This window comes from Vigna angularis, chromosome 5 (genome assembly GCF_016808095.1).
Source record: "Vigna angularis cultivar LongXiaoDou No.4 chromosome 5, ASM1680809v1, whole genome shotgun sequence".
Lineage (NCBI taxonomy): Eukaryota > Viridiplantae > Streptophyta > Magnoliopsida > Fabales > Fabaceae > Vigna > Vigna angularis.
Genome location: NC_068974.1, coordinates 13232850 through 13244616, shown reverse-complemented (window position 1 = coordinate 13244616; position 11767 = coordinate 13232850). Strand labels below are relative to the sequence as shown.

The following is an 11767-nucleotide window of genomic DNA, read 5'->3' as shown; positions in this document are numbered from 1 at the left end:
TCAGGAGTGAAACTAATTGAAGATTATGTATATAAATCTGTCTGAATTTGAACTAATTGAAACTGAGTTGGTATTTAGGTGATTTATCAGGAGTGAAGAGACCAAAATGCTTCTCAGATTCCTCACCCTGCTTGTTACTTTCATCAAACATTGCAAACAAGTAAGTCTCTATAGACCCACCTGGTCGCTTCGGAGTTCCACTTCCACTCTTTGCATGAGCAATCAAATTGGCATAGTAAGTGGCTGCATTTTCTGCTGAAGCTCCATCTCCACCTGCAGATGGCCACCCACTCTCAGAAACAACAATCTTCACATCACCTGCTCCCTCTTTCTCAAGTGCAGCATATACTGAATCAAGCATTGCATCAAACAGGTTCTGGTACCCAACACTGTTCTCCCCCTGTTGGGTGAAAAGAGCATATTCAAGAGGAATGTTTTCTTTATCACCAATGTAAGCAAAGTAAGGATAAATGTTTGCAAGAAGTGGGGCTCCGGTGTTCTTCAAGAACTCAACAATGGGTTTTATGTATGACTCTGAATTGAAAACTCCATCATTAGGTGGGTAGGGGTTGGAAATTAGGGTTGAGTCTATTGCTGTGGAGACTTTGATTTGACCTTGCAAATTGACTGATGAAATTGCATTGTGAATGTTGGTCATGGCAGGCAAAATGTACTGAGCCTCGTTGTAATCTGCACGAATTTCGTTTCCTACTGAAATGTACTTGATATTGACTTCTTGTGCATAGGGTACCACGTTTGTGTTCACCCAATCCATGGCAGCGTTTTGGTCTGTGAGAGATTGAAGAGATTCCCTTGCCACGTCCATGATCAACTCAATTCCTGAACCTTTTAGAGCTTCCAGTGTGTCTGCTTCTGGAAAATATATACGCATTTTACCTATGCCATTGCTTTCGTATAGATCAACAACTTCTTGCTTTGATGGTAGAGAATCGCCAAGTACTCCATAGCAAACTCCTATGGATTCTGCAGCTGCATTGTGTTTAACAAAGTTAAATCATTGGAAGAGGATAAAGACAACCATGGCGTAGTTTTCTTGGAACGAAGCTACCCCATCGCTAGATATTCATGTAACAAAGTTGGAATCGGTGTTAATGGTGATTTTATAGTGTTTATAATATATATACATACATATATTTATAGTGTTTATAAAGTTTGATATACAATTTTATATTCATAGATATAATATGCTAAATATTCGATTTATATCATAAGAACATTCCATTCAGTTGTAGATTTTTTTTATAATAATTAAATAGAAAGTTATGTATTCTATATAACTTATAATATTACTATACTTTTATACTTTATCTACACGGAACATATTAAATGATAAATCTTGTATATTAATTTTTTAATCGATAAATTTCTATTTTTAAATGGATTAGTTCATCTAATTCTTTAAATAATTAATATATTTTCTTATCAATTTTTATACAACAATATCATATTATTATATAAAAATTGATAAAAAGAATATTTTTTTTCAAGGTTTTTAAAAACACAAAGTATAATATAATTTGATAAAATAAAAAATAGTTTAGTTCAATTTATTTTAACTAATTTTTAATTTAGTTTAGACAACTATTATTTGATTTATATCAATACTTCAGTTCTTTAATTTATCCGCTCTAATATTAAAATAATCATAGTTACCTTAAAAGAAATAAATAATTTAATCAGCTATGACTTACATTATGAGATCGTTAAAAGTTTATCAATTAATATCTCAATTTCAGCGGTTAATTTAAAATTATATAGTGAAAATTTTCCATATTTATAGTTCTTTTTTAAAAGATTATGGAACTTTACATAATTTACAGCAAAAATATGTAAAAAGAAAATCTTATTTCTTGTGATCTTTTTAAAACAGTCTATAGGAAAAATTTCAAAAAATATAAAAAATCATGTTAGTGTCACTATTTTTTATTTTTAAAATAGGAGACTATTTTAAGATAGAAAACTCAATTTGACATTTAAAAAAAATAAAAGGCCAACATTGTAAATTCTAAAACCAAATAAAATAATTAAATGAAATTAAAAGAAATAACAAATTTTAACTTCACACAATTAGAAAATTAACAAATTTAAGAATTGATATAATCATTTTAATTTAATATAATATTAATATTTTATATATAGTCAACGATATTACTTGACATTTGAGTTTGAACAGGCAAGGCTATATGTTAAGCAAATTTACACTAGTAAAAAATTGGGTTTTTACAGCGCACATTATGCCACGGTTCAACGGAAACCGCAGCATAATGGTGCGCGGTGGCAGTTTTGTAAATAAATCTAACACATATGCCGCGGTTCTGCTCTGAACCGCGGCATATACTCCAGTCAACCATTACCTTTGACGCCACGTGTGAATAAAAAATTAAATAACAGAGTATATGCCGCGGTTCTCTGGACAACCGTGGCATATACCACTGCCAATTTATTGCAGGTGATGACTGGGTCAGAGAATTTCAAAAGTTACAAGGGTATATGCCGCGGTTGTCCAGAGAACCGCGACATATACAGCAGTAACTTCTCAACTTCTCTGCCAGTCAGAGAATTTCAGAAGTTACAGGGGTATATGCCGCGGTTGTCCAGAGAACCGCGGCATATACCCTTGAAACTTTTGAAATTCCCCAAAAGGCAGTTGGGGAGACAGTTGTGTTCAGCACGTTACAGGGGTATATGCCGCGGTTCTACGAGCAACCGCGACATATTCTCCTATCTGAAATTAATTTAATATATATTTGAAATATTTCGAGGTATATGCCGCGGTTGCCCGCTGAATCGCGGCATAAAGTTTGAAAATAATTTCAAAAATGCCATTTAGGATAATTTTTTTAATCAGTATATGCCGCGGTTGGGAGTTAAACCGCGGCATATACCCCTATTATACCGCGGTTAAGTAGTGAACCGCGGTAGATTCCCCCGTTCAGAGTTAAAAATTAAAACTTGGAACAGTGTCGTCTTCCTCGCGTGCCCGTCTCTGTTTCGCGTTTTTCTGCTCCCTCCGACTCTGTTCATCTCCGTTTGCTCATTTTTCACCGTTTAAACTTGATATTGTTCGGTCATTATTCATTTTTGACGAGAAAAAACAGTTTTAGCCGATCAAAATCGTTTGAAACGCGTCATTCCCTCTCCGCTGTGATTTCGTTTTCTTTGCACCAAGCGTTTTCGCCGTTCCTCTTCCAGGTATTTATGCCCTTTTGCATTCTTAACGTGATTTCTTCATTAGTTTTTGCATAATGCTATAGTTTTGGTAATGTATGAAGTTTCTATAGTTTTGGTAATGTATGGTATAATTTTTGCTTTAATTTTGGTAATGCATGAAATTGCTATAGTTTTGGTAATGTATGGTATGGTTTTTGCTATAGTTTTGGTAATGTGTGTTGTAGTTCTTGTATTATTTATAAACCTTAAAATATTATTCACTAAGTTTCAATGATATGTATGAAATTGCAAGTTTGATTTTTAGTAGCTTATCTTTTTATGTAATATTTAGGAATATGGATCGAAATTGGATTAATTTACCACGTATTAGTGCTGAGTACGAGAGAGGTGTAGAGGAATTTATACAATTTGCGCAACGTAATGAGGGGAGAAGTGATGATGAAGTGAAGTTTAGATGTCCTTGTGTGAACTGTTTGAATGGGAGAAAGTTGAACGCAACTCAAATTAGAGAACATCTTATATGTGATGGTTTTCTAAGATGCTATACAACATGGATCTGGCACGGCGAAGAAATGCATTTTCCCACTGACTCTCAAAGTGTAAATGTTACTGATTCCACCATGGAAGAAGATCGACCGGATGAAGACAAATTGGAGGACATGATCCGCGATGTTGGAGCAGAAAATTTTGTCAAAGCTCATGTGTATGAGACGATGTCGACTGATGCGGAAACACCTTTGTATGTCGGTTCAACTAAGTTCACACGTTTATCAGCGGTGTTAAGGATCATGAATTTGAAGGCGAGCAATGGATGGACTGATAAGAGTTTTACAGAACTGTTGACGTTGTTGAATGAAATGTTGCCAGATGGAAATACACTGCCCACTCGTAATTATGATGCGAAGAAAATTCTTTGTCCAATGGGTATGGAGTATAAAAGGATACATGCTTGTCCCAATGACTGCATTTTGTATAGGAAAGAGTTTGAATTTTTGACAAAGTGTCCAAAATGTGGCTTATCACGATACAAGTCAAAAAACAATAGTGAAGATAATGGTCAGATAGAAAAAAATGGATCTGCTTTGAAAGTAGTTTGGTACCTTCCAATAGTGCCCAGACTTAAGCGTTTGTTTGCGAATCCCAAAGATGCTAAAAATCTTAGATGGCATGCAGATGAGAGAAAAATTGACGGGCTGCTTCGTCATCCAGCTGATTCAAAGCAATGGAAAAATATTGATCGACAATTCCCCGAATTTGGTAAAGAGTGTAGAAATCTTAGGCTTGCTTTAGCCACTGATGGAATGAACCCATTTGGTAATTTGAGTACCAATCACAGTTGTTGGCCAGTTATATTGATAATTTACAACTTATCTCCTGCATTGTGCATGAAAAGGAAGTACATGATGATGTCTATGATGATATCTGGTCCAAAGCAGTCTGGAAATGACATAGATGTTTATCTAAGCCCACTAGTTGAAGACTTGAAGGTTTTGTGGGTTGATGGGGTTGAAATATTTGATGCATTTGCTTCAGAGACTTTTATGATGCGTGCAATGTTATTTTGCACCATTAATGACTTTCCTGCTTATGGTAATTTGTCAGGATACAGTGTCAAGGGTCATAAAGCGTGTCCTATATGTGAAGAAAACACTGCAGCTCATCAATTGAAACATGGAAGAAAGACGGTGTATCTGCGTCATCGGAGATTTCTAAAACGTAATCATCCATATCGAAGGTTAAAAAAAGCATTCAATGGAGATCAAGAGAGGGACGAAGCACCAAATCCACTTACTGGCCTTGAAGTTCTTGAAAAAGTTAATAAAATACATCATGTATTTGGGAAAACATCGAAGAAGTCATCTGTAACGACCCCTTGGAACAAGAAATCAATATTCTTTGATCTTCCATATTGGTCAAAGTTAGATGTTCGACATTGCATAGATGTGATGCATGTAGAAAAGAATGTGTGTGATAGCTTGATTGGTACATTACTCAACATTCAGGGAAAGACAAAAGATGGAGTGAATGCTCGTTTGGATTTGGTTGACATGAATATCCGAGAAGAGTTGGCACCCAAGGAGATTGGTAAACGTACTTATTTGCCCCCTGCATGTTACACAATGTCTAGACAAGAGAAGATAAGTTTTTGTGTATGTTTAAAGAGTATCAAAGTACCACAAGGATACTCTTCAAATATAAAGAGTTTAGTGTCAATGCAGGACTTAAAGCTTGTTGGCATGAAGTCTCACGATTGTCATGTCTTAATGCAACAGTTGTTACCGGTGGCTATTCGTGGAATTTTGCCCAAAAATGTTAGGCACACCATAAACAGGTTGTGTTCATTTTTCTCGTCAATATGTAGTAAAGCCATCGATCCTACAAAGTTAGATGAACTTCAAGGCGAGATTGTTATCATCTTGTGTCAACTAGAGATATTTTTCCCTCCATCTTTTTTTGACATCATGGTACATTTACTTGTTCATTTGGTTAGAGAAATCAAGTTGTGCGGACCGGTATACTTAAGATGGATGTATCCTATTGAGCGTTATATGAAGATTTTGAAAGGGTACGTTAAAAATCCATATCGTCCTGAAGGTTCGATGATTGAAAGGTATATTGCTGAAGAAAGTATCGAGTTTTGTTCAGATTACATGACATCAATGAATCCAATAGGAGTTCCTCGCACAACATGGTTGAATAAATTTTCTACAAGTAAAAGCATCCGAGGTGTCAATGTGGTGACAAAAGATCGCGAAGAATTGTTGCAAGCGCATCTTTATATATTGAACAACACAGATGAGGTGATCTCTTTTTTGGAAGCACACAAAGCCATTGTTAAGAATAAAAATCCAAGACAATCAGAGAAATGGCAATTGATGGAGCATAACAAAACATTTATGTCTTGGTTCAAATCTGAAATTGACAAAGAGCCACATTCTTCTGAAACTTTATTGTGGCTTGCAAATGGTTTGAAGTTTGATGTCGTGTGTTGTACAGGTTATGAAGTCAATAATTGCACATTCTATACGAAGACTTTGGATGATAAAATCACAGTACAAAATAGTGGAGTCAGTTTAGAAGCTGAGTCACTTCAATTTTCCACATCAAAAGATCAATCTCCTGTACTTGGATCAATGAGATATTATGGTATAATAGAAGAGATATGGGAGGTTGATTACACCAAGTTTTTTGTTCCATTGTTCAAGTGTAAGTGGTTTGACAATAAGAGTGGTGTGAAAATAGATGACTCGGGTATGACACTGGTTGATTTTCGCAAGGTGGGTTACCGAGACGAACCGTTTATCATGGTACATCAAGCATCTCAAGTTTTTTATGTCAAAGATCCTGCGTCTGACCATTGGTATGTTGCTCTTCAAGGCAAAAGACAAATTGAAGTTAACGAAGACAATCTGATTAATATTTATATTGCTGACAACCATTCATTTCAAACTACAACAAATTTGGATGACCAATCTGTAGTTGACGATGATGTACATGCAATTCGGTCAGATCATGATGAGGGAATATACATATGATGAATCCATATCTTTATGTTTGAATTTTCAATTTCTGTATAAGTATTTTATTAATATAACATAAGTTTTCCTTTTATGCATTTCCTATGATTACTATTACATGTTTTGTTAATTTATATGATATTACATAAGTCTTGAAAGAAAATTTAATGTTGTTATTTATTTTGACAGATATATGGCTGATCATTCACATTCTTCAGGGGATGAGGCTCCCCCAACCAGATCCACTAGAGGACCCACTAGGATGAAACAACTATTGATCAGGAAAAATAGTGGTGAAAGAACTCCGGTGAATGTGAATGTCACCACGGGTGTGGCAACTGGCCCCCATGCAGATGACTTCCGATCATACCTTGGAGTAGTGGCACGTGATAAGATTAGCATTCTCATTCCATCTTTTGATCATGTGTCCGAGGGTGATCGGAACATTATTTGGCAAGATATATTGGTAAGTTAGTTAATAGCATTTGAATTAAAATTTGTTTATATTGATAATTTTGTACTAATACAACTTTATTATTTTTTTTTCAGATGACATTTGACATTCCAAATCTCCCAACACTTAGAAATAAGTGTTTGTCAACTGTTGCAGAAAATTTCAGAAACTTTAAAAGCAAGTTGACATCAAGGTACATCTTTGGACACCTTAAACATAAAAGTCCATGTAGTTCATATAAGTCCATTGATGAGGAGACTTGGCGGGTTTTTAAAGAGAGTCGGATGTCAGAGGAATGGCAGGTTAGTGTAGTTCATATTATTCAATTCCTCATTAACAAATATATATCATATGAACTAATTAATTAATGTGTATGTGAGAGGCAATTAGAAGCAAAGCACAAGGAACAAGTGCTCAGAACAAAAACCCCGACCTATTATCTTATGGTGGGTATAGGAAGCTTGAGGAGAAAATCCTCAAGCAAAAGGCAGATGCTATACCACCATCTCAGAGTGGTGGCCCTCCTCAGCCTCCTTCTCCACCGTCTAGACATGAGAAATGGAAGTTGGCCCGTATGCGACCATCGGGCACCTACTCTTCCGACACTGCACGAGAGATTTCTGAAAAAATTGTAAGTTATCACTGTTCCTAAAATAATAAATATTGTCATTATACATACTTCATTAAACTATTTAAAGAATAATGGTGTTTTGTAATGTTACAGGACGCCTTGGTTGAGCAGAGCTCCCAAGGCCAATTCACTCCAGAGGGTCGCCAGGATATTCTTGCTGCTGCAATTGGACGACCTGAGCACCCTGGACGTGTACATGCTGCAGGTCCTGGAGTAGGAATTATAGATTATTTTGGGAGCTCTTCTCGTCAGCCTTAATATTCATACAGCGATACACAAAGGATGACAGAAGAGATCACAAAAAAGGTCCGACAAGACCTTATACAGGAGATCAGGGCCGAGGTGAGGGCTGAATTCCAGATGCTATACCAGGAGTAGTTTCAAAGCATGGGCCCGGTGCAGTCTCCTATAGAGGAACATGTTATCCCTCCCCCTCCCACAGGTAAACTTAATAAACATTTATGTGCAATTATTTCTATCTCTTGTATAATCTAACATTTACTCTGACAGGGAGAAGCGGAAAAGGAAGTTGTTCCGCATCAGCCATCCCAGAGGATGACATGGACGATGGTAGTCCATGTCTGCTATACATTTTAGAAGATACTAAGATGGTGCTGGTAGCTCGTGGAACAGAGTTTAGGTCAGCGACTATATGTCATGGTATGCAACTATTAGAGGATGAGGTGAAGGTCTCAGTGGATGAAATGATCATACCAGATGCCTCGGTTCCACTGTCCACGGAAGAGATTTTCACTGTGGAACAAGCATATAAGTCGTTTATCACTTGGCCTAAATTTTTGGTTAAACCAGTTTCTGACCCCTCGGTATGAAATTCTTCTTTACACTTCTCAATTTTAAAGGTTTTTGATGTCAAAACTTATCTTATCTTTTCATGTAACAACAGACGCAGGCACAACAGAAGATTCCTCCATCTGAGGATGACCCTCTTTCTTCATTGCATCTACTTGCTGACATCCTTGATGATAAGCCTTTGGAGGTTGACTATGATGCTAATGTATTTGGGCATGGCTCTGAGGTCCCAATATACCTTAATAGCCAAGATGTCCGTGAGCTTGCGTCGGGAACACAAGAGTTGAATATTTCAATTATTCAACTATGGACGATGTAAGTCTATGACCAATTATTTATATATAAAATTGATTTATATATCAAGTATCCTTATATCAAAGTTAATTTTTGATTTCAGGTATATGTCTGGGGTCACTAATAAGTTGGGGCATTCTGATGATTATGGATTCATTGATCCCCAATCAATTCATGAATCAAATGATTTTGAGCATATCAACATGAGTCTGATAAGAAGTTTTGGAAGGGGCAAGAAAATATACTTTTTGCCTTATATATCCGGGTAAGTCAACTTTGTTAACATAATAATGTTCCATATGTGATTTTAATATTTAATAGTTACGTTATTATGAATTTCAGGCGCCATTGGTAACTTCTTGTTATGTCTATGCAAGACAACTATGCTTTGTGGTTCTGCTCATTGCACAGGCCTCCTCCCACACAACTCAAACAAGCAATTGATTGGTAAGAACCTCAATGTTTGGACTTTCTTTGTTATATAACTGAATGCTAAAACCTTTTTTTATATACAGTTCTATTCCAGCAAGTATGATGATGGGTGGGAGATCAATTGTTAATAGTAGAAAGATTGCTTGGATTTCTCTCAAGGTTTGACATATGCTAAAGTCATACTTTGTTATAATTGTTTTATAACAAATGTTATTCACTAACTATTATCAACTGTGATGATATATTGTAGTGTAACAGACAAAATGGGTCATATGAGTGTGGATACTATGTAATGAATTGGATGACCCATATTGTTCGTTCTCACATCACAAGTCGCTGGGAAACGGTAATATTTAACTTTAACAAATTTTGACTTTTTAACAAATGTTGAATTCATATACACTAATTAAAATGAATTGTCTTTTGCATAGATTCAAGACTACTACACCAGTTCCTGAGAAGTCACTATTATTCATTAGGAACGCTGCTGCGAAGTATATAGTTAGATTATACAATAGCTCTTAGATTTAAACAATGCATTTGATTAGATAGAATTTTCTTAGACTTTGTACTTTATTTAATGTTGAAATACATTTGAACATGTGTTTGCTATGTTCAAATTGAATTTGTGTATATGTTTTTATATGCAGGTCTGTTTTTGTGGTAGTGGATATCACAAAAACAGACCTGCAATTTTAAAAAACTGCAGGGGAATATGCCGCGGTTCTAACCACAACCGCGGCATATAGTGATTCGTTTTTTTTAAAAACGAGACATATGGCCGCGGTTTTGACACTAACCGCGGCATATGCTTCAGCCTTTATAGTATATTTTTTTTTTTTTTTTAAAATGGATTTAGGCAGTGATTCCCTCGACAACTGCGGCATATTCCGCAACCTATATACCGCGGTTATAATCGCGGCCTAAAGTGTCTGACTTACTACCGCGGCTGAATATGTCGCGGTTCTTGAACCGCGACGTATAGTGAAAATGAACCGCGGTAAAAGTTCCTCGCTGCACTAGTGTTAACTAAGTTGCATTAAGAAAATTATATATTTATTTATTGCAAAAGTTTGAGAATATATCACAGTTTAAGACAAATACGAATTTTAATTTTATGTTAAAATTTAAAATGTATTTAACCTTTATATATATATATATATATATATATATATATATATATATATATGTTAATGGAAAATTCATTACAATGTGAATAATGGTTGAATTCTTGGTAAAAAAAATATTAATTAATATTTTGTATTAATACGTTAGTTAAACTTACATTTATATACTCAAGAATATTTATTAAAAGAGGAAAAACATGAAAGAGGAGCATACAGACCTGTAATGGAAGATAATATTCCAAGAAGAAGAAACACCAATATGGCAGACATTTTTGTATTGGTTCTAAGAAACGAATGAATACGTAACACAACTTTTGTATATTTTTCTCTTTCCTAACCTCTATTTATATGCACACCACCATAGTGCTTATTACCAATCAAACAAAATATTTGACTTTAGCCCCTTCAATCACTTCTTCACTCTTCAAATTCCTTCAATTATCTACCACTAATTTCGGCCATGCATATTAATTGGAATTCAAACATATTATCAACACTTTTTTTTTCTCCATATAATATTATTACTCAACAAATATTAATATATTTCATTTTAAAATATCACAAAAATATATACAATTTTATTATAAAAACTTTAATTAAGTAATAATATTTTAAGAACTAACTGAATATAATATTGATATTCAGAAAACTAATAGTAGTAATTTCTGCATTCTAGTCTTCACGAAGGAAACTTCTTAAAACCTTATTAGGTCACATATTCAATTTCAGTCTTCTGTGTATTGGGAAGTCTATTTAATTAAATGGCCTTGTATCCCTTGGAATAGGTCAGAACTTAGATGCCACGTTTTATATTCCATTATCACCAATTTTAATATTTACAAATGTTAAATTTATTTTTGAAATAATTAGTGGCTGCTGGAAAAGGAGAACCATCTTATAGAAAATATTGGACCTATTGTACTTTTAATACCAAACCTACTTTTTTTTTATACAAAATTATTTTCATTTTATTTGTATACTCCAATATGAATTTTAGTTAGAATTATTTAAAGAGATAAATAATGCATTAACACCTAGTTTTAAAGATAAAAAATAATTAATTATTATAATGACTAATTTAATATTAATTTATATACTAAAATTTATTAGTATTTAAATTTTTTTTATTATAAATAAAAAGTTAGAATTAAATCATAAATTGAAATTTAAATTGATCTCTAATATTAGCTATCAAAATCTTAGTTACAAAAATAATTAGTGTCTAAATTAATTTCTAATTAAAAATCTACAATTGTTTAAAATTTGTCTTTTTGTTTCTTTTAATTTGGAAAAGGAATATTTTGGCGTG

At 34.2% G+C, this 11767-nt stretch overlaps 1 protein-coding gene across 1 annotated transcript; it reads right to left on the bottom strand.

Annotated features, from left to right (window-relative positions):
* Positions 1 to 10759, bottom strand: LOC108319825 (glucan endo-1,3-beta-glucosidase). The gene is made up of 2 exons (XM_052877377.1): positions 10677 to 10759; positions 1 to 990 (listed from the first exon to the last, which is right to left on the bottom strand). Exons 1-2 carry the CDS (start codon positions 10726 to 10728, stop codon positions 53 to 55), a joined length of 990 nt encoding a protein of 329 aa, XP_052733337.1. The 5' UTR covers positions 10729 to 10759; the 3' UTR covers positions 1 to 52.
* Between the last annotated feature and the right edge of the window lie 1008 nt (positions 10760 to 11767).

Excerpts from the sequence above, each read along its gene's own strand:
- LOC108319825 (XM_052877377.1), bottom strand. The coding sequence starts at position 10,728 with ATGTCTGCCATATTGGTGTTTCTTCTTCTTGGAATATTATCTTCCATT. Across the intron at positions 991-10,676 it reads AATATTATCTTCCATTACAG|CTGCAGAATCCATAGGAGTT; the intron begins GTCTGTATGCTC and ends AACACAATGCAG.